This window comes from Xenopus laevis, chromosome 6L, assembly GCF_017654675.1.
Source record: "Xenopus laevis strain J_2021 chromosome 6L, Xenopus_laevis_v10.1, whole genome shotgun sequence".
Taxonomy (NCBI): Eukaryota; Metazoa; Chordata; class Amphibia; order Anura; family Pipidae; genus Xenopus; species Xenopus laevis.
In genome coordinates this window covers 65,132,798-65,157,544 of record NC_054381.1, presented here as the reverse complement: position 1 = coordinate 65,157,544, position 24,747 = coordinate 65,132,798, and the positions used below count along the sequence as shown (strand labels likewise).

Sequence of the window (24,747 nt, the reverse complement as noted above, 5' to 3'; positions counted from 1 at the left end):
ATAAACAACAGGGTATTCTGTAAGATAATTTCACAGGTGTTTAATTAAAAAATACATTTGCGTTGTTATATTCTGCTTTTATATTATGTGATGTGAGTTCAATTTATATGACCCCATTGGTCTGCTTTGTTGAACTAGCCATATGTAACTTTAAAAAAATATTCTAACAAATGAGGTGAATCAGTTATGAACTAAGTCCTTACATCACATCTTTATTCTAGTATTTATAATAGTAGATGGAAATGTGTGAAATCATTTGGTGTGTTTGTGTAACGTTTGGATAAAAAACACATTTCTGTAGACTTTTTTTTACTGTTTGTGTATGAAATCCCCATGATTTCTGCTGTTTATGTGCTGATCTTAAGCCCATGTTTTTCCAAAACTTGGAGCAATTGAAATGCAGGTTGAGCACATCACAGGGTGGTAAGGAAGCTTATCTACAGAGGACCATCTTAAGGCATTCTCTCTCTCTTGACTGGAGAAAGGATAAAGTTATAAACTAATATAGAAGCCAAGGCTCAGACAGGGGCATCCAAGCAAAAAACATAAGTAAAATAAATGCAATTATCTGGAAAAATCTCTGCATTACCAAAGACGTCTTCAATATTTCAACAGACATGAATAATATAAAAGAAAGAAAGATCACGAGAGACATTTTAAGACTCAGTTCAATGACACCTCTATATTTATAGTCTTATATTTTATTACAAAAATGCATTTATTATACATTTGATTCATCTGAACCTTGTAACACAGGAAACAAAAATTAAATTGCTGAGCAACTCTGCTTCTACATCTGTAAAATATCTAAAGCTGCAGGCAAGTGATTTGTTGCCAGAACATCTTTATTATCTCATCTTGAATTTATACTGTAATGTAAATATAATTCCAGAAAATGCAAATGCTACTCTCTATACAGATTTGTTTTGTAAGCTTCAGTATATATGATTCAGACAAACTCCAGTGCTGTGAGTTTGTACAGGCCCAGACTAGACACATGGTAGTAGATAGAAAATGACGAAGGAATCGTTCCAATGAAACAATTCACAAACAGTGATAACCATTGAGGCAACAACTAGGAATAAATGGCAAGGCATTTCTATTTGTTATAAATGGTGTCAACACTCTATTTGAATCTTTACCTTACCGATAGTGGTATGTATATATGGGGCTATCTACTTGGTGCAGGTATGGGATCTGTTATACGGAAACCCATTATTCAGAAAGCTCCAAATTATGGAAAGGCCATCTCCTATAGACTAAATTTTAATGACAACAAACAAAGTAAAACAGTAAACAACCAGTTAAAAGAGAAGTAAACCCCCCCTAAAGGTAAAAGCCCCCATTTGCCACCCTCCACTGGCCCCCCTCCTTGCTTTCTCCCCGCATATTGTTCTACTAGAATTAAGTGTCCCGTCTAGCAACACTGACCTATATGTGCATAGTAGTGCAGCAGAGCTCAGGGGCAACATGTTCGGAGCTTCGGTATCTTCATGAAATGAACACTGACACTTCAGCTTTTGATGCATGTGCAGTTGAAGCCGGAAAGCTCTGTAAATTACCAAAAAAACTGATTAGAATCTGGAAGCTACCAGATATAGTGCCCCTGCGATCTGCTTTGCTACTCTGCACATATAGGTTAATGTAATCAATACAATCTCTAAAACATGGCATTGGTCAATATAGTATTTTTTATATCCCACAAGAGGATGACTGGTCAAACATATCATTATAAGAGACCGGATATATAAATGCATAAAACTGGACTATTAATAATTATAAACATAAAACAAAGTCAGAATCTGATAACTGTAAAGAGTTAATCAAGCCTGAATTTTTGCTTGCTGTTCTTGTTGTCTTGAGTAGAACACAGATGTCAAGTTTAAAGTCTTTCAGCTGTTGCAATCTGCAACCATCAGCGTTCTCAGCCAGCTAACATCTGTCTGATAATATAGTAAGTAGTAGTTCACAAAAGCAGGAATATTATGGGGTTGAAATCCCAGGACTGAGCAAAGTGAACCTTTAGTAATTTAAAAAGCCAAGACTCCAGACTCTAGGTTCAAAGAGATAGCATATTATTACCAAAATAATAGAGCATTTTGAACAAAAGAAGTTATACAGTATCTTCCAGTTTAAAACACTCACTGTCATGTTCTGCCACTTACATGCATAATTACATTACATACTTATTCTTATTCCTAACGTGATGTTGCCCTTCATTTGTGGAACACAAAATATCCTTCAAGATTCTTTGATTTCCACCGGAATCTTTATTAGTTTGAGTTAATCTTCTGGCTAACTTGCTCACACCGGGTTTGATATTTGAAAGACTGAAGCTTACCTCTTTCTCAGAATAGAGATATCTTAAAGGGATTTGTGACACATGATTGGCAAAATAAAATGTCACATATAATTACCAAATGCAGAAGGAAAATAATCTCTTATGCTTTCTTTTACTATCCTAAAGGGAATTCCGGGCTTTAGTGATAGAGATGGTGTTGGCCACTGATATGTCTTGTCACTTCCACCAAATCAAACAAATGAAGAATGCTCTGCAGCAGCCAGAAGGGTAAGTGACCTTGTGATGTCTCATGGTAAACTGTTAAAGCAAATGCTGAATGCAAAAATGTCTTGTTAGGTAGTCAGTCTCCTCAGAAGTTCTTGTAGAAGTTCTATTTAAAATAGTATAAATAAGCATCTGCAAGTACTGCAAGTAGCTGCTCCCTAGAGGAGGCCCTAGTGAATTTGAGAACCCAGTGCAGGCAACACCATGATAATAGCTGCAAAGATGTCCATTCAGAGTCCAAGCTATTTTGCAATTCCTATAATGCTAGTATATCTGTTTCAGAATAAATGGTGCATCCATTTTTACCATTGCATTGTTATATTATACTTTGTTGCTTAAGGGTTTCAAGGGACTTATTTCCATATTTAAAAAGTGTGATATCTGTACTGCTATTTCAGCTGCTGGCAGGTAATTGATTTTGGTCCTTGACATTTGGTCCTTGTTAATATATACCCAACGCGCCTGCGGTGGTTAGCATCTGGAGTAACCTATGTTTGGTATAACGTGGCAAGGATATCTGTTATCTGTTTTGACTAAACATTGTTCAATAAAGCTGTGGCTGACCTCCTTCATTTCTAATGTTATCTAGATCTGTTACGCAAAAGCAACTGCCTCCCCACAGTCCTGGATTCCTGGCAGGGTATCACTATGGTCACTCAATTTGCAATATAGAAACCACACACACAGCTTTTAGTAGACAAGGTTTATCACCTGGTTTCATTTAGCCCACTGTTGTACTTTCTGTGGTCAAATAAAACTGGGTGATAACATGTTCTATTACAATCTGTGTGTGCAGTTCCTATTTGAGTATCCATTTTCATCCCTTTTATACTGGTTATGTAATTACGTTGCAAGCTTTGCACCAGTTCTAGTAACCCATGAAAATGTAAATACTTGAGATGTCTCTTTTTCTTTCACGTGACCAAGAATTTAGCATTTTATCATGTGTCCCAGTCCTATAACCCTTACAGGACCAGGCCTGGCAAGATATCAAGGCCTTTCTGTATCCATCAGGATAAGAAGGAAGTAGTTGAATTGTCAGGCAGGATAGTCAAGAGAGAACCGTGCATTCACACTAAAGATTGAGGTGGAGGTAGGTAGTAGTAGGTAGCAATCAAGTAAAAGTCAAATATCAGACAACAGGAATAATGTTCAAGGAAATAGTCACGCTCTGGAATGTTGGGGAAAAATGCACATTGTACTCCAAATTGTATTTTGCTCACTACTCTTGTTAACGTAAAAGAATCCTTAAATCTTAAAGGTTTTATCTGACTGCAGTTCAGGTATAGGATCTGTTATCCAGAAACCAATTATCTAGAAAGTTCAAGACCATAGACTCCGTTTAACCAAATAATTCACATTCTTAAAATTATTTCTCTTTAATAATAAAACAGTACCTTGTATGTGATCCCAACTAAGATATAATTAATCTTTAATGGAGCCAAAACAATTCAGTTGGGTATATCATGTTTATAGATACAAATTATGGAAAAACCCTTATCCAGAAAACCCCAGGTCCTGTCCATTCTGGATAATAGATTCCATACCTGTATTAATATTAAATCTCTATTTCCATATCTCAATAAAGCACATGGACTGCTGCAATTTTTATTACAACTGTTTTTGTCTGAGTGTTACCAAGCCAGCTACACCTTTAAAAGGAGGAACCTTCTGCTGGAGCAAAACTACATTTTTATCTGCATAGGCTAGTCAGCATTCTCTTGGAACAGGTCTTAAGACAAGAACCAACATGTCAACCACTTTGGACATGTAAACATGTTTTATTTTAAATGATTTCTAGTGGTATGCTCTTTTCTAGTAAGGTTATCAAAAAGCACACATACACATATGTTCAGCAGTCATGATGAGCTGAACCATGTAAATACAGTTTTATTCTATATTATACATACCTTGAGCCCTTCTCTTACAAAGTATACACAGTAAAAAACAAATCAATTCAAATGTAATCTTGCTCAGGCTAACAGTGATCATAAATGTATTTACATTACAACTCAGAAAATGTAATTAATAGCCGTGAACAGTGATAGGAGATTGAAATGTCTTTGTAAGGCAATATTATGACTCACCAGAGCATGAAGTACATGCAAAGGACATCATCAGAGCATGAGATAATTATAACACATTATACAGTATGTGTATATATATATATATATATATATATATTTTTTTTTTTTAATTGCAAATTTAGATTTACTAAATACCGTATTTGTTTTTAATGCATTTTCTGATATAATGTTACCTATTCTGGTTTGACACACTGTGGGGTGCACCTAATTTATCTTCTACTTATCTCTCTGTTTGTTACTGGCCTTTTCCCAGCACAGGTTAAACCTTAGGCGGCACATTTATCAAGGGTCGAATTTCGAATTGAAAAAACTTTGAAATTCAAAAAGACCAACCGAAATTAAGTCGAAGGTTTTTTTTGGTTGAATAGGTCTGTTTTCGATCGAATAGGTGGTATTCGGCCTTATTCAAAACGTACGTATTGAAGAATAGTGCATTCGATCAAATTCGATTCGAAGTGACTCCAAATAAGTTGTAGGAGGTCCCCCATAGGCTAAAACAGCAATTCAATCGTTTTTATATGGCGAATGGTCTAAGTCAGATTTTTAAAGAGACAGTACATTTCAAATTGAAATGGAATTTGGACTATTCCCTAGTCGAAGTACACCAAATTCTATTTTTTTTCATTCGAAAACTCACCTCGACCTTTGATAAATCTGTCCCTAGTTGTTGCCAAATCAAGTTGTAGTCCAGATACAGCAGGGGACCCAAGGTTAGGAAGCAGGGATCTTAGCTGAAGACATTGGCTTGTACAAGCTTTAAGGATACCTTTTGAAAAAGTCTTCAATTAAGACTTCACTAATATAAGTAAGCTCCGTGCATTATGCTCACAGTAAAGTATATCAGTTCAGTAAAAATGCAGTGAATATCCATAGAGCAATGATGGATACTTTAAATATATAGGAGGAATACTGTTTTTGTAGTACTGTTCTGTTAGGAACTAAATAAATACAGTATGTTTTCAAATAGAGAAAATCTCATATGAAAATTAACAAATTATTTCAATCTATAGGATTGACAAGCCGAAAGCCTTATCCTTGTTGTTGCATACAGCAGACATAAGCCATCCAGCAAAAAATTGGGATCTCCATCATAGGTGGACCATGTCTCTTCTGGAAGAGTTCTTCAGACAGGTAGTACATGATAAAATTTGCTTATGAATCATACTATCCAAAGTGTTCATTGTTGTGTTGGTTCTTCAGAAAAACAAGTTGTCCCAAAAAGACATAAAAGAAATGAAAACATATTATTTCACAACTGATTTTCTGCAATGGGTAGTTTGCAGTTTTCTGTATGTATAATGTGTTTACGGAGCCACATACAAACATAACCATAATCATATGCATCTGTGTGAATTTATATTAAAATGTTTTAGACTTGTTACAGACCTTCAAAATTTAAAGGGCACCTGTCACCCCCAAATTAGCCCGCACACAATTTAAAAAAATAACGGCACCAGTCAACAATAGGCCTACTGTACCAGGAGGTAGCTCTCAATGCAGGTGGCAATGTTATGTAGCAACTTTGTCATTAAAACAGAACAGACTCCTGTGCTTATCTCCTGTGAATACTTGAAGCTCAAGCTGCTTCAACACAATTCCCAGATTTTCCGAAATCCTAGCTTTTACTCCATTTTTTTCCTGAAAAACATAAAACGGGGGTTCTTTTGTATAACACTTACAACCAAAGTGAGAAACGTTCTTTTCAAACATGCCAATTGTTGGTCTGTCTCCTCAGAAGCCAATTGTTTTACTCCATGGCAGTTTTGACCTCATGGAAAGCCTGTTTGGTACTTGGCAGGATCTCCATAGGATCTGCGGCTTGATAGAGTCTGCGAGCATTGATATGGTGACAATACCAATATTAAACGAGTATAAATTATTGGTTAAACACAGTAATATTTATACTATTTTAAAATGTTTATAGCAAATCTGGTGCTCATTTGTTTATAAGCTATAAAAGCTTAGTATTTACATACTAAACAAATGGGAGCAGTAGAGGTTCCTCAGAACCCAAATGGTGTTCTATGCTATTGTTGTGCCACAGTCATACAAACATTCATTCATTGTTAAAGGGGACATAAAAAGCTGTATAAAAAAGCCCTTTTCAAATCAAACATGAAATCCAAGTAATTTTTTTATCACATATAACATAGCTGTTATAAACTGATTTTAAAATCTCAGCTTTCAATCAAATATTGTCTGCTCTTTCTCTATGCCTTAGGCAGGCTATGCTTGAATCCCCTCACTCTAGTGCAATGCAAATGAGGATTGAGGGGCATGGCACTTGTAGCAGAGGATTTGGAAAATGAGAGCTGTATACATTAACCCTCAACATGGAATTTATACCTAACCCAAATAGCGTGCCTTTATCTACTTTTCAAGTTAAGTTGGCCACAAATTGATTCTACATGGTTTCTCATCTTGCTGGTATTTTCTACATGGAATCATCAGACATCATCAAGGTTGAACTGGAGGGCCAGGAGCCCACTGGGGATCCTGTGCAAAATCCCCTCCTCCATCTCGCGACGCGCATTTGCATGTGCGTGCAATGTTTTTGCCATGACTGGCCCAAACAAGGGAGGTCATGGCAGGAAAAACAAGCACTGGGAACGGATCTGGGTGCCCAGTCCGACCCTGGACATCATAGCTGAAAATACATCTTTTAAAAATGTAACTACTAACTAGAAGGTGCATTCAGGTAGCTAATTAGTGCATATGTATGTATGAATAATACACTTAGAAGAAAAGGAGATGGAGAAATAACAAAAACCGTAAATGCATATGTATTAAGAAAAAAATAGTTAATCCAAAAAGATCTTGATGCGTTATAATATATATATATAATGTAAATGTTAAATATACTACAAGCAATTCTTTTTACCTTTTAAGATATTGCAGCAGGTCAGGTGAAAAAAAATTTGTAACAATGTAAATCATGAAACAGTTTGCTAAATCATTAACCACCATAGTTCACCACCGTGCAATTAAAAGCCTGTATATATTGCAAAGACTTCTTATAATAGAATGTGTTCAAACTAATTTCGCCATACTTGCTTTTGAACAATAACATTTCTTAAAGGGCTCATTTATCAGCATTTAAAATTTAATTTCTACCATCATTTGAAGTGTTTGCACTAAAAATCATGAATTTTGATGTTTTTTTTTAGTTTTTTGGTTATTATTGGTGATCAATTTAAATGCAACATTCTGGCATCTAAAATCTTGCAAGGTCATATAAAAATCAATAAGAGATCTCCTATCTCCATTTTTTGAGAGTATGTAGACCCATTGAAAATGCTGAATAGAGCACCAATTCAATGTTTTTGAAAAATGTTTCATGGTCTTGCTTTCTTTTTTATGTTTTAATTAATAAACTAACAGTAGAGTTTTCTAAAATTTCAAGTTTATTCAGGGTTATTTATCAAAGCCCGATTTTATCTCAACATTTTCTGTTACAAACTTCAATCAAATCCACTCAGGTTTTTTACGCCTATTTATTTTTAAATTTTCCCTAAAATTTGCTTTGCGGGGAAAAAACGGATTTCCCTGATTTTTTTTTCGAGTTTTTCACCCAAAAACTCCGATTTCTTATGTTTTTTTGCCTGAAAACTCTGAAAACTTGCACGAAAAACCCAGCGCGCATCAAAAAATCTTTGGGGCTTCTCCCATTGACTTATATGCAACCTCGACAGGTCTGAGATGCCGGATTTTCTGATTCATTAATGGCCATCTTCAAAAATGATGGTACCTAAGATCTCTTGCAATGTACTACTGATACAGCTATCAATAAATAGCACAGTGCATTGTCCTTCAATCCATTTTTGGATAAAATAGTTCTAGTGGAAGTTATTGTCTGTCCATATCTGAAAAATATTTAGGCTGCATAATTGATTTAAATGACTGTCTGTGTGTACTGGTATCATGTGTTAAACACCAGAGCCTTGCCCATCTAGTGTTGAATATTTAATTATGAATGCCTATCCGAGGGATGAGTCAGTTTCATTTGCTTTATTAGAGATGTTTCATTCCCTCCCTTTATTAGATTATTCACAGTACCAAGATAGCTGTGAAATGACTGACAGCCTTTGGTAGATACAGCACCTTCAGCTGTGTATTTCCTTTCTTATTGATACAGAGCATGTTAATTCCTAATCTTTATTCAGTGGCATAACATCTTTAATACTTTTTCAAATTTTTGTTCCACACAGCTACTGTATAGTGAAATTGCCCAGCCCCCCCCCCCCCAAACTATTGCCTTGGATGGTCTAACATAAGTCTTTCCTTTTAATCATACATTAGCACAATTTATGGAACTGTTCCTCATAATGATTTTAAAAATGAAATAAAGATACAATATTTCATTTAGACTTGGTTTAAGCTGCATTATCAGCAGCTTTCCAAGTGTGAATATATATTTTCATTTGCAATATCTAGCATAGATATCCTTAACCTTAGATAGGCCTACCCTCGGTAGTTCTGCACTACAGAAGCTGCCCAAGGCCCATAAGTTTGGGCCATATGTAGCCATAAGTTTGGGCTTGACAAGTATGATATCAAGCCCTTACTGTATGAAAGAAAACATTTTCAACATAAACTGAATTATAGTACAGGGGGATTGTGTGAAAATAGCATTCATTTAGAAATCAATAAACTTTACCACAACAAATGATCATTTGACAACCCAGCCAACCATTTAGATATAGAGCAGGCACTCAAAGAGAAGTTGTCCAAAACAGGCGTTTAAAATCAAGTATATATATATATATATATATATATATAAATATATATATATATATATATATATATACTGTATATATATATATATATATATATATATATATATATATATATATATATATATATATATATATATATATATATATATATATAAGCTTCATCCTAGTGCTTTTATATGGTCATGGAACTCCTTAGTGACTCATAATATCCTTTTTTTAACATATTTTACAATAGGTATATTATTCACTATATACACATGCACATATAAATTAACTGTAGATTTTGAGATTACTGACCTGAATATTATGTTTGTCAGAGAAGTCACCCAAGCCAGCATTAATAGAATCTGTCATCACAAGATTACCTGGTAGGTGCATAGGAGTAACCCTTTCCCACCCTAAGTAGCCAGTAAAGGTTTAAGGTGGCCATATTCTGGCCAACTTTACGGGTATTTGATCCATGGTCATAGCCAAATAGTATTGTTCCTTTTACCAATGGATATGAAAATAAGTATGTAGCTACCAATGCCCCGTCCTTCCACTGAGTAAATAAGGAGTATTTATAAGGTTTTTTTTTTTTTTATTTTGACAGTCTATAAGATCCTTTACTGGATTGGAGGATGGTCTCTTAAACTACCCTCAGATGCCTTAGATAGCCAGATGGTTGGGGCCACCTGAGAATTATACCTCAGAAATCCAGACTGATGTGCAAAACATTTCTTAGTACTCACTTAACAAGCACTGGCAACCCTAAGAATGTTGCACTAATCCAGAACTAGGTGCAGGGCATCTGGTGGTGCAGATCATCCCTATCCTAACCATCTTAATGTATTGACAATGGTAGGGAGGATCTCTCTTTGTCTGTTCTTACCATTTGCCTACACTCTCTGACACTCCTATACTTGCACATCTGAATTACGCATAGTTAAGGGGGTAGTAGGGGGTATTCTTAGGTGTTTAGCCCTCTCCTCTCCCAGCCCTCATAAATACAGCAGTAAGAGTTGCATTTGTGAGGGTAGCGGCAGGTTTGTGTGATCTGTTTTGGAGTGCAGAGACCTGCTGTTACTCTCAAGAATGCAACTCTTGTATAGGTGAGGAGTGTTAGCTGGGATGGGGCTAAGCACATAAGAGTATGCCTAACTTACTGCAAAGCAGAAGCCATTGTATTATGTTCCAAATAAATGTCAAATTGCAGCTTTTTTTGCACTTGTAAACTGCCTTTAGTTTTGTAAATGAGGACTAATGAATAAAATGTTTAATAATGAACACCCCTTAGGCTGATGCAACCCCTTTCTCACCTTGTTTCATTGTGAAGTGATACATTCTGGCTTCCATAATGGGTGGTACACAGATTCACTGGAAAACAGAGGGAATTCATAATTTAGGAGTTTCTTAATTCAGGAGTTCAATAATTCATCATTATGAAACAACAACAAAATAAACAATAATAATGTTTGCTTTGATAACAGGAATAGTATTTTAAAAATTACAATGATTTTTATATTCAAGGGTGACAAAGAAGCAGAGCTTGGACTTCCCTTTTCTCCCCTTTGTGACCGCAATTCAACTATGGTTGCCCAATCTCAAATAGGTAAGGCAAAAAGCTTTTATCAAATTATCTTCTTAGATTCCATTTACATACTCCTTGGGACTCCATAGAAGACTTGGCAGATTTAATGTACACAAAGGGGTGAGCTGCAGAAAATTGCAACTGAAACACCCGTTGTAGTGGGTTAGTTACTTCTGCTATGTCACTTCCAGTAGCTCAAATGTCTATAAATGCTGATAAATGAATTGTATCCTATGCTCATATTTGTAGAATACTTTAAGCAACCTACTTTTGTGGGTGTTGTTTTTCCCTGATGCTGCCACTGCCTTTGGATTAATTTGATGCTTTGGCTCCATCTAGTGTAATGTTTGAAGATGTCTATAATGAATGAATCATATTGATGCATTAGAAGCAGTAACTTAAATGCCAGGACTGATTAAAGGTTTTAACTCTGTTTAATCTACAACATATACATTTTAAATCATAAATATAAAGAAGAGTGGGTGTATTTTTTACTATATACTGCTATAACTATTCTTACATTTTATCAGTTTTCAAATACCCTCAAAGTCAAAGTTGCTTCAGCCAGTAATAGAGTTTTCAATTTAGTAAGTCAACTGATTCCATAAGGGTAATTTTTAAAGAAAAATGCACTTGTAGTTGTGTAACTTTTGCCATTAATTAAAGGTTCTTGCATAACATAGACAGCCTGTTTTTTTGAAGGGCTGTTCGGGTTAAAACTGGCTGCCCAGTTTTCCAAATTAGGAAAATCCGGCAGAATTTCCTGAGACTGACGCGGCGATTGACTAATCGGCGATCGCCTTGCAATAGCCCAGCCCCTGATGTCACAGTCCTGCCCCATAACGTAATAACCATGCCCCCACTACTTCACGATGGTCCCACATCCCCCTGGAGTTCATCGGGGGAAAGGTGGCAACCCTAGAGCAAATGCTGCATTGTGGGTAAAAAAACATGGCTATTGCATCGTGCTCAAACAAAAAATAGCACTCCACTTTGGTTAAATGATGTATGATAAGAAAGACATATTATCTTAAAAGCACAACAAAAAAATCTCACCCCAATGTAGATATTCTTAAATAATTTGTGCAAAGATGAGCAGCACATGTATGATGAGCCTCTATAAACCTTATTTTGCTTCTGGCTTACAAGATACAACTTAAAAAGTATTAATATAACAATATAAATTCCCACCTGAGAATAAAAGTAACTTTACCATGTCTTTTCCTTGTTGCGTTCATTACCCTGCATAATAAGGTTTTTAGAAGCTTAGAGTTTTAGAGGCTACTTTACATACTGTATCATATATCATTTAAGTACATCTAGGTTGAGATTACCAAAAAATTTGATTTTTTAAGTGTTGTGCTTTTAATCTGTGAAATAAACAGTGAATTGTCTCCTTGCAAGATAACGTTTTTTAACCCTTTTTTGACCATTGCAGCTCTGTAAGTATATATATTTTAGAAATCTCATATAAGATGTAGCATGCTGTATAGGTTAACACAGATAATGAAAAGGATTAAAATGAAATAGTTCCCCCACAGAGACATCTAAATTGGATTGGGGTTTTGATATTGTAAACTTTTTTTCCCCTAGATCAATTACACCGATAACACTTTATAACAAAGGAATTTATTGACAGAACCAAGGAAATCCACAGATTGATTAGGTTTATCCTTTGATTAAATGTGCTTTCTTATAGCCTTGTGTTCCTCTGGAAATAAAGTCTTTTCTACAGAATTTCTTGTCACTTTTGATATATTTAACCAGATTGAACATATTGTTGATACTCTGCATACTGTTCTTGATACTGGTAAAATCCATGAAACCCCCCTCCCCCAATCCTTTTTTTTATGTGTGCTGCACTTTTTAGAGCAATTCTGAAAGATATATGATACAGGAACTGGCATTTCATTATTAGTCTCACCCTGTCTGTTTCCCACTGATTCCACAGTAAATGAAAACATGACCCATGGAGACTTAACCCCTTTTACTCCCTACCCAATAATTCACACCAACACAAATACTTGGGTCAAGGAAAGGCCACAGCTGTATTTATTACCAAATATATTTTTAAATAACAACACCCAACAAACATACATATTATTAACCGCATATTGATATATAAATTCATAGTACAGTAAGCCATTGCCAGCTGTATGGAAACACATGACTTAACTGGGATTCCCAAGCTTGAGACTTAGTCTCAACCACTTACCTTTCCCAACACATACATATACTGGGGCTACTTATGTTGACATAGTTCTAACCCTCTCTTTTATACTTGACCTACTCTTAACTTCTGTCTCCACCCCTCATCCCAACCACACCAACACTGTGACAAGGCATACACAACACTCACTGCTATTTACAACATGTGTTCCAAGAAACAACTGTGCATAATTCTGAAGTCTAGTAGCTCATAGCCACCATTTAGATGTATGCTGCAGTTGGTTTATTCTATTTACAGATTTGGCTGCAAAACAAAAGGTTACTAGAACTGATGCAAGCTTTGTGACTTGTATTACATACATGCAGCAGATACTTAATCATAAGCTATAGTTAGCCTATTTCTAAAAAATAAAAAAACTTTTGTTTTTTGTTAAAACTGCTGTTTTAGAAATATCTAGGGGAGTATTTGAGTACCACTGCTTTATAGTGTATTCAAATGATGCTGCCGGTAGAAACATTGATGAACATCATGCTGGTGTGCCTTTTTTATACTCTTAACTGCCCTACATTTTTGACTAATTATTTAACATTTTCATAACGGCAGACTTCAGATGCTGAGCACATTCCTGCACAAGGAGAGCCATGTGACATTAACTTGCTTGGCAGAAGGAATCTGCCTGTAATAACATAAAGTTAATCAGTTTAATGCTTGGAAGATAGTGAGCTAGGGGTAATGAAAAAGGAATAATCAAAATGTAACTAAAATAAGATTGCTACCAGTTGGATTATGACTTTGCAAATTTAGTTCTGTATCTATACTGTAAAAGCTGTAACAGGGACAAAAGGTCTAGAGACACAAAGGGCTATGCTGTGCAATGTTCAGATTTGGGCAGTCTGTGTCTGTCCATGCTCTCTCCATCTCCAACAGCTTTCCTGTTTTCCAAGAAGGTATGTTATGTATCAAGACCTTGCAAAATACTACTTTTCACCTAACAACCAACAGGTCACATTTGTAATTAAGATTGTACAATTTCCATTTGACCACAAAAGTGGAATACAATAAATACTTTGTCAGCAAGAGCATGGGCAGTTGTTGGCAGCTGTGTAAAAAGTTGTGCATAAAAGCTTTTATATAATTAATGTATCTTTTCAGTGACTCAGTGGCTAATATCTTTATACATTACAGTAAGGAGAACATTATGCAATGTATATTTACCCCTTAAACCCCTTTCTGGAGAGAGTGAGCAAGGAAGAGTGTAGAGTGATCTGTTTGGATTGAAACACAGGATATATGGAAAGCCCAATAAAGCACCAATAAATCTGTCTTTATAAATCACACTAATTATATTTAACCCAGATGATATCAAATAATATAGAATATTCTTCATTGGCTACATCATGCAAGTGATTTTCAAAAATGCTTTATGTGCTATATTATGGCATAACACTCAGGTTTTTGCCAACAGTTAAAATATATATTATTTCAAGTCAAGTCAAGTGAGTCAAGAGTGAGTTTATTGTCATTTCATCCAAATACGTTTGTACAGTACACAGTGAAGCAAAACAACGTTACTCTAGGACCATGGTGTTACACACAACATAGAAGCACCGGACAACAGACAAAAAGAGCAAGTGCAAAAATATGCAACTCCTGCAAGACAGGACAGCATAGTGCAGGGACAGGACAAGACAGCGCACACTCAGCAGATGCTAAACGTCAGACATGATGGGTGTATCATTGTGATATGATAGTAGTAAGAACATGATAAAGAACATGATAAAGTGCAGATGTGCTCATAGAGAGCAATTGTATCCAATGGCTATTTATTTATACAATGGTGTACAGTGGCTGTGTAACGTTGTGTTATATAGTAAGGTCAGATGGAGTGTGTGTGTGAGAGAGATCTTTCCAGTCCCTGAGTATTCAGGAGCCTTATGGCTTGGGGGAAGAAACTGTTGCACAGTCTGGTAGTGAGGGCCCTAATGCTTCGGTACCTTTTTCCAGATGGCATGAGTGTGAACAGTGAGTGTGAGGGGTGTGTTGGATCAGCCACAATGCTGGTGGCTTTACGGATGCAGTGATGTAAATGTTAGTGATGTAAAGAAGAGAGACACCTATGATCTTCTCTGCTGTATTCACTATCCTCTGTAGGGTCTATAGTGTCTCAATTTGGTTATGTTTTGTTGTGAGCATAAATTTTCCCTCTGCTATTAGTTGGCCAGAATTTTGTTGTTGCTCCCATCATTTGCATCTGTCAGGTAATTCCTGTAGTGTATAATAAAGACAGTTTGTGATTTGTAATGCACAGTGAAATGCTAGAGTACCACAGAAGTCAACTTAAATCCATTGAAATCCTTTTCTGTTTAAATGGGAGGGCCTTTTCTTAGTACAGGTATTGAATCTGTTATCTGGAAACCCGTTATCCAGAAAGCTCCAAATTACGAAAATACTGTCTCCCATAGACTCCATTTTATCTGAATACTGTAATCCAAATTTTTTAAAAATTATTTGATTTTTCTCTGTAAACATAAGAGTCCATTGTACTTAATCCCAATAAGATATAATTAATCCTTATTGGAAGCAAAATCAGCCTCTTGGGTTAATTTAATGTTGAAATGTTTTTCTAGTAGACATAAGGTATGAATCCGTTATTCGGAAAACCTAGGTCCCAAGCATTCTGGATAACAGGTCCCATACCTGTAGCTTTTTGGATTAAATTTCTTAATTTATTGTGATAGGTTAATGTATGTAAGTGCGTATGATCTGTCTTTCTATGAACATGTTGGACATGATAGATTTTGCTTATATCATAAAATACTCATATATTAATGATCCTATTTTTTAGGTTTTATTGATTTCATTGTGGAGCCCACGTTTACCGTGTTAACAGATATGACAGAGAAAATTATAGTTCCACTCATTGAGGAAGCGTCGCGATCTGGGCTTACAGGATTTCGACGCTCAAGGTAAGAAAAAAAAGGGAACGTTAATATCTCTTATATAAAATTATTTGCAAAATGCCTTTTTTGCTTACTATATTATGGTGATTGAAAGAACCAGCATATGTGCAGCCACCGATCCAGGCCAGTGTCCAAGTAATAAAAAGTATTCCAACAGGATATGTCTGAGTTACCCATGGCGAAACAGTAGTTGGAAGTGAAAAACAATGCCAGTATGCAGTATGAAAAAATTCACCCATCACTAGTACCCACATGAATTTATGTTATAGCAATAAAAAAAGAAACTTTTCAATGCAGTACAATAAAAACCAAAAAAGTGTGGCATGCTATATTAAAATTACCATTAACCATTAATTCAACAACAAAATGACACGTTCAAAAATGGATAGAATGATTTAAAAAATAAAACGTTAAATCTGTAACCATGAAACAGTTTTCTAACAGGTGCAGATTTAAACACTTAGGGGCCGACCAACTTCGAGTGAAGGATTCGAAGTAAAAAAACTTTTTTTTCGAAGTGTTTTTTGGGCTACTTCGACCATCGAATGGGCTAGTTCGACCTTCAACTACGACTACGACTTCGAATCGAAGGATTCGTAGTAAAAATCGTTCGACTATTCGACCATTCGATAGTCGAAGTACTGTCTCTTTAAAAAAAACTTCGACCCCCTAGTTCGGCAGATAAAAGCTACCGAAGTCAATGTTAGCCTATGGGGAAGGTCCCCATAGGCTTGCCTAAATTTTTTTGATCGAAGGATATTCCTTCGATCGTTGGATTAAAATCCTTCGAATCGTTCGATTCGAAGGATTTAATCGTTCTATCAAAGGAATAATCCTTCGATCGTACGATCGCAGAATTTGCGCTAAATCCTTAGACTTCGATATTCGAAGTCGAAGGATTTCAATTCCTAGTTGAATATCGAGGGTTAATTAACCCTCGATATTCGACCCTTGATGAATCGGCCCCTAAGGATAACACAGTTCTGGTCGGCTTTTTACTCTGGTTTCATTCTCTAGATGATGACACATTCAGTTGGTCTATGTTTTTTTGGCCTGAAGGGCTTCTTCCAACATATTATTTCACTATTCTTTTGCAGTCGTTACACCTTTTTTTTATCACATCAGTGGTTATAGGTACACTGCTCATGCTGTTGACAGATGCTGTGATTTCATTCCAGCAGCTGATTTTTGGGAATAGGATGAATGGACCTTGCCATTTCCAAACAGATCATCATATCTTTCAATGATAGCTGTGATTAGTGCTAAATTTTCTTCAGAGCTAAACCTGTGGCCTTCATTGCCTATCCTCACCACCACTGGATTGACATTTGTGTTGTCTGAATGGATGTCGTCTTATGACCTTGGTGGATTGACTTGGCTTGAAGAACTCCTTGTTCTTCTACCAGAACTATGTGAGCCACATCTTGAGGTGGTAGGTGAACTGATTTCACTTGGTTGTTTAGCCACATCACCTTGTGGGTTTGTCTCATCAGGGCCACAGTGGACTGTTTTACAGTCCATAATATTTAAGAATTCTGAAGACAATTTTTCATCTAATGGGGAAAAAATATGTTTAGGACCTTGAGACACACTTATAGACACAGTGACATTAACATCAAATAATGACATTGGCTACACAGAGAAAATGCAATGTAATTGAAGCTTTCAAAACAAACATAGCATGGTGATAATGCTTCCTTTTTTGTTAATTTACCTTTGTGTTGCATCATAGCTACTGCTGAGTTTCCTTACAATACCTATGTTATTGTTATAGTATGTGACCCTCTCAAGCAGCCCAGGTTTGTAATGGCAGACTGGAATAGCATTAGAAATGGACACAAACATAAATATTATATTTATTAACCTAAAAAAATACAATCTAACACCACAAGAATGTATGATGATAGGATCAATTAGGAATCGTATTCCTGACTAGACCCAACTGCACATGCTCCTGCAGGCTTCGTATTGGCCAAGAGACCTGAAAGAATGTGAACGGGCAGAAGATAGTGCCCGGGAACTTCGCTGCATTGCTCTGCATTTCAGGGTCAGGTTTTTTAAACTATGGGTTGAATTCTCCTTTAAGTACACAAGAAGAAAAATGTAGAAGTGTGAAAAAAGAAAAAAAGAAAATTAACAAGCTAAATTCTGCCTCAGTCTAGAATTGCATCAATACAAAATATATCAAGTTCATAACTTTTAAATTTTTTGTAAATGTAAAAAAATGCTTATTCATGGGGTGCCACTTTGCTTCAGTATAGTATTCTTTCTTTCCTTTCTTTTAGTTTGAACAGCATCACCACCTCAGAAGTTAAAAGATCAAGTGTGAAGAGCACTGGATCAGAAGGAAGTGCCTCATTGAACTGTTCTATCCTCACTGTGGATTTTAAAAGTTTTAAATGTACCTGGTATGAAGTTGTACAACAAAACAGAGAAAAATGGAAGACTCAAGCAGTGAAAGGTGATTCTTAACCATAAATCATTGGTATTTTTATTACTGCGTTACATTTTATAACCAGCTTACTGCATTCTCGTAAAAATGTGCCACTATAATCAAATCTAAAGTTTGTTTCCGCACCTGGAAATAATGTAAAATATTAAGCAAAGTAGAGTAACATTTGATGTAAAAAAACATTTAAAAAATAAACATAAAAAACATTTTATGTTTGCTTAAAGGGATACTGTCATCGGAAAACATGTTTTTTTCATAACGCATCAGTTAATAGTGCTACTTCAGCAGAATTCTGCACTGAAATCCATTTCTCAAAAGAGCAAACAGATTTTTTATATTCAATTTTGAAATCTGACATGGGGCTAGACATATTGTCAATTTCCCAGCTGCCCCCAGTCATGTGACTTGTGCCTGCACTTTAGGAGAGAAAGGCTTTCTGGCAAGCTGCTGTTTTTCCTTCTCAATGTAACTGAATGTGTCTCAGTGGGACATGGGTTTTTACTATTGAGTGTTGTTCTTAGATCTACCAGGCAGCTGTTATTTTGTGTTAGGGAGCTGCTATTTGGTTACCTTCCCATTGTTCTTTTGTTTGGCTGGTGGGGGAAAAAAGGAAGGGGTGATATCACTCCAACTTGCAGTACAGCAGTAAAGAGTGATTGAAGTTTATCAGAGCACAAGTCACATGACTTGGGGCAGCTGGGAAATTGACAATTTGTCTAGCCCCATGTCAGCTTTCAAAATTGAATATAAAAAATCTGTTTGCTCTTTTGAGAAATGGATTTCAGTGCAGAATTCTGCTGGAGCAGCACTATTAACTGATTCATTTTGAATTTTTTTTTTTCCCATGACAGTATCCCTTTAAATTTTTACTGCCTTTTTCTATTTTGTTAAACGGAAGTGGTTACTAGCTGGTTAATTCTTACCAGAAAGTGCAAGAAACTGAAAAAAGAAAATCTGGTCTTCCACTTGGACCACTATCTTATAGTGCCCCATGGGTGTTGGACAGGACTCGCTACGCGATTTTAATAAAGATAAAAGGATTTTCAGATACACAACTTTGTCTTGCTAAATGATGCAATATCAAGATATCAAGATACCATCTTCAGTTCTGTTACGAACACACCCTCAAGTGCCCCAAGGTTCAATCAATACGGAAAAAAGTCTTGCGAGTAGTGGTTGGTGAATCTGACCCATTTGAATTTGCCAAATGCTCCAAATGACGAAAATGTGGCGAAATGCATTGAAGTTTATGGGCAACAATTCTTTTTGGCACACCACAAATTGCGCAACAAATTTTTGACTTGCAAAATTTTTGTTTTCATCCTTTGTCTATGGGCGTCATTTTTGCATAATCTTTGTAAACTGTCTATTACTTTAATGTCTCAGGCTGCACTATGTGCAGGAAACTCTAAAGATCAATAAAGATGGAATAACATGTCTTCAGATTGTATTAAACTAACAGCTAGGAGAATGGTGGCTAGAAGAACTTTTGGTGTAGACACTGGCAGGAGACAATCCATCTAAACATAACCATTATGTTCTATTATTAAGGGGGTTATTTATTAAACCTCACATTTTTCTGGTCAGGCTTTTTGGGGCAAAACTCAAATTTGTGGTGGAAAAAAAACTAAAATTTTTTCGAGATTTAATTTAAACCCAATGCTGCAAAAACCCTGAATCTGAAAATCCACCATCTCTGTCGATATCCTGTATAAGTTAATGGGAGAAGCACTTATTCCAAATTGAAGTTATCGTGGTATTGGATGGGTTTAGCCCAAAAACCAGACTATTTCAGACAAAAATTTAAAAAAAAACAAGCATTTTGGGGGAAAAGCCTAAAAAAAAATGTACAGGTTTTTGCTCGAGTTTTTTACCGATCCAATTAAATAGAGTTCATTTATTAATAAATAAGGCAAAATCGGGCATGGTTTTGATCAAGCTTTTTTTATTTGACAATGAGATACATTTGGATTTTAGTATACCTTATATATTGTAACAATTTTTCCCAATAAAAGCACTTTGCAGTCATGGATTTGTCCTGCTTCTTACAATTATACTGAAACGTGTCATTTTGGGGTGTGGACACAAGACACCCCTGCAGGAAAATCCACCTACAGTCCAAAAGGTTGAGATACAGTTTATTCCTATTTGCTCATATGATGTGTAAAGACTAGTGAAGCAGTTTGAGAAAATACAATGCATTCCTTTTGGAAAATAAAATAAAGCAAAGTCTTTCTAAAGGTTAGCACCATGCAGCCACCACAGGTAGAAGTCTTTCTGTTTTTTTAGGCTGCATGCACTATAATTATACAAGACATGTTGGTGCTGAGTACAGTGACCAAGGGCTATTATTGAAACATTTCACCAGCTCATCAGTTCCAATGGCCTAAACAACACAAAAGCAAATAAATCTTTAGCACAATTCTGTTGGCTCCCATAAGTACTGCTGTGATTTTTGGAACAGGAGCAACATATAGGATTCAGGAGAACAGAATCAGACTAATGTCGAATTATTCTTGACTTAAAATTTCTCAACATTTAGAAATTTTAGAAGTTAAACACTAATGACTTTTAATACATGACCTATCAGCTGAGCTGCTGCATAACTGTATGCATATTACCTCAGAGAAAATGTATGCATATTACCCCAGAGAAAAGTAGTATAATTCAATCAGGCAACGTTTTTTTTATTATATTAACCATTCAAAAACACATGACCTGTTTCACTTGTATTAATAACGTAAACCAATCCTGGAATATATTATAGTATAAATGTAGTGCAGACAAAAGTAAGTTTAATGGCCTTAGTACACATGAAAAGTGTAAAATCAGATCTATCATGCTTCATGCCTTAGAACAGGTAGCAGTATTCATGCAGTTATAACTTTTTGTTGAATGCCCCTAGAAAACAGTTCAGTATAAATGTTGTGCCAGTTTCAGAATATCACACTCTACATCATACTAAGGGGCACATTTACTAAGGGTTGAATATCGAGGGTTAATTAACCCTCGATATTCGTCCCTCAAAGTAAAATCCTTTGACTTCGAATATCGAAGTTGAATGATTTACCGCAAATACTTCGATCGAACGATCGAAGGAAAAATCGATTTAAATCCTTCGAATCGAATGATTTGAGCGATTTTAATCCATCGATGAAACGATTTCATTCGATCAAAAAAGCTTAGAAAGCTTATGGGGAAGGTCCCCATAGGATAACATTGTAGCTTGGTAGCTTTAAAGTGCCGAAGTAGCTAGTCAAAATTTTTGAGACAGTACTTTGACTATCGAATGGTCGAAAAGTCGAACGGTTTTTAGTTAGAATCGTTCGAGTCGAAGTTGTAGCCGAAGGTCGTAGTAGCCTATTCGATGGTCGAAGTACCCAAAAAAACCTTACTTCGAATACTTCACTCGAGCTTAGTAAAAGTTAATTTAAAGGTGAACAATCCCTTAATTTTTATTATAACCTGCACTGGTACCTGCTGTTTAGGTGTTGGTCAGTTAAAATACTTCCTGGCCATTGGCAGCATAACTTTTATTACCCAAGGTGGGAAAAACATTCTCACATTGAATGTGCAACCATACAGTGGTTTAGCTAACATAAACAAGTACAGGTATGGGATCCGTTATACAGAAACCAGTTATCCAAAAAGCTCAGAAGTATGGAAAGGCCATCTCCTATAGACTCCATTTTATTAAATTATCCAAATTTTTTAAAATGATTTACCTTTTCTCTGTAATAATAAAACAGTACCCTGTACTTGATCCGCACTAACATATACTGTAATTAAACCTTATTGGAAGCAAAAAAAACAGCCTTTTGGGTTTATTAAATGTTTACATGATTTTAAAGTAGACTTAAGATAAGATATGAAGATCCAAATTGCTGTTCTGTTATGCAGAAAACCCCAGTTCCAAAGCATTCTGGATAATAGGTCTCATACCTGTAGAAACTTGTAGAAACAAGTAGATTTGGGAGTCTATACATCTAATCTAGTGATTAGTACTTCAGGATGCAGAAGATGGCACATATATAAATTCCATAGGTTTACTTGAGGATATTAACATATATGGCGCATAGAGATCAACTAGGAATGTTCAGACAGCATACAAGTGATGAAAATTGTACCAAACTTACTTTCAAACTATTTTATTGGTGCACAATAGTGTAGGCACAATAGTGTTCTCATGATCATTCAGTTAAGCTGATGTAGATCTTATTTTCTACTTATAGTTTCTGGGAGAATATTTGTCCAGCAATGGTTTAAAAATAAACTATAAAATACCTTAAGATTTGCATGTGAAAACAAGTTGCATTATTATTTTTAAAATAATAAACTCATTATTCGATTTGACATTTTTAACCAAAAATATATAGGTCCTCACTACTTTCATACCTACAGTATCTGAGATCACCACAGCCATACTCATTTCTTACAGCACCCTGATGCACTGCATATATTGAGTAACATCAGAAACCTGACTATTTGCAAAGTGCAACAAGTTTTATATGCAAGAGGGCTCATTTAGCAAAACTTGACAAATGTGTATTCGTAAAATGAACCCAAAGCCCTTAACAAGTAACCACTAACATCATGCTTTACTGGAGTATTCTGAAATGCTCCTTTAATCTCCTCCTAGCCAGTGTATTGGATTTTAGTACTCCCCTACTATTGTTCTTTCAGATTGTGGATGATGCCAGTCTTGCAAAGTCCTATAATGGCTGTAGGCCACTCACTATTACTTCTTGCATGGACAGTTACCAGCAAGTGACTGCATTAAAACCATTACAGTAAAATATAACATTGTGCATTGCTAGATAATTAAACATAAATTTATCTTATGAAGCATATTGTAGTGAAGCCACTGGACACTGAGAAGAAATCAGCCTGCTGAATAATGTAATTTAACAATTTATAAATCAATGGTATGTTATTACATCCAAGCCTGCGGCCTAATTTCAGCACACGAGGAAAGCTATGCACATGAATGAACTCGCTGAAAAATGAATAAAACGTCAGAACATTTTCATTATAAACTCATTCCTAGTTTTTTTTTTCAAGAATTTGCAGGAATTCTGAACTTTTAATTGGAATTTGCTGGCAGATTCATTTGACTGCAATATTTAAGCAGGTTTGGTCTTCCTGTAAAAATTAAAATAATGTATTTGATTTTACAAGGCAAAGTTAATAATGTGCTGCTATTTTGTGTTTAAGCTACTCTTCAAATTGTATTAATTGTTTAGTTTGTATGGTTTTTGCTGTTTGTTCTACTTCTATTCTAATGCAACTATGGGATTTTCTCCTAAAACAGATGCAGATGAGAAAGCCAAAAGAGACGCAGAAGAAAAAGCTAAAAGAGAAGCAGAAGAAAATTACCAGGAAAAGGAGGATAAAAAGACTGACGAAAACGAAGATAAAAATGAAAATTCTTTGTTAAGCAGACATGAACCAAACAAAGAACAGCATTCTGGAGACAGCAAACTTACAGAGTCTAGTCAGGGAAATATCAATGGGACTCGTTTACCAAATGTAAAGAACCAAGAAGATTCCTCAGGAGATAATCAAACGAATCAAGAAACTTTGGGGGATACAGACAGCAAACAAGTAGTACAAAATGGTGAGTGTGGTCTGCATTTTTCTAAACATAAAGGCACTTAGTTAACTTTCTTACTTAGAACTGCCTTCTGCTATTGCAGAACTGTCAGGCCTCTGCTCTCTGCTTTGGAAACCTGGGCTTATACCCTTGCATAGAGCACTGTTTAGATTTGGCAGCACTTTAATTTAAAATAGCAGATGGGGATGGGATGTAATTTAGACATGCAAGTTAGGCATAGCAACACAGGCTGTATTGGGGCCCTGTCTGTACCTCTTGGCCTATGGTAGAGGATAAGGGCAAGGCTGACCTGCATCTCCTGAAGCAGCTCTTGCACAATGAAGCCATTCCCTCAAGTAACCATAGACTGGTCTCAAAGCCAACAGAATTTACTGCCATATTACAATTTACAAAATAATATAATAAAAATTAATTTTTTTTCCCCTAAAAAGTTCTTATTTTAAAGGGGATGAGCTGTATATAACCGTAATAATCCTATAAATATAGAAACCTATATAATCCAGTCAATTTCTGTTGGTACACAGAATTTGTTGCATTTGTTAATGCCCTTGTAAAAAAACAAGAATTCCATTGGGACAATTTTCAGTGCTGT

General features: G+C 35.7%; 1 protein-coding gene across 5 annotated transcripts in view; it reads left to right on the top strand.

Moving 5' to 3' along the window:
• The window catches only part of LOC108719003 (calcium/calmodulin-dependent 3',5'-cyclic nucleotide phosphodiesterase 1C), a 433,183-nt gene that overhangs the window by 378,292 nt on the left and 30,144 nt on the right, over positions 1-24,747 (top strand). For all 5 annotated transcript variants that reach the window (XM_041566132.1, XM_041566131.1, XM_018267587.2 and 2 more), the window contains 6 exons: positions 2,468-2,569; positions 5,664-5,784; positions 10,899-10,980; positions 15,975-16,095; positions 18,375-18,550; positions 23,853-24,158. In XM_041566132.1, the coding sequence (XP_041422066.1) occupies positions 2,468-2,569; positions 5,664-5,784; positions 10,899-10,980; positions 15,975-16,095; positions 18,375-18,550; positions 23,853-24,158 (908 nt within the window). The remainder of the gene's footprint in view (positions 1-2,467; positions 2,570-5,663; positions 5,785-10,898; positions 10,981-15,974; positions 16,096-18,374; positions 18,551-23,852; positions 24,159-24,747) is intronic.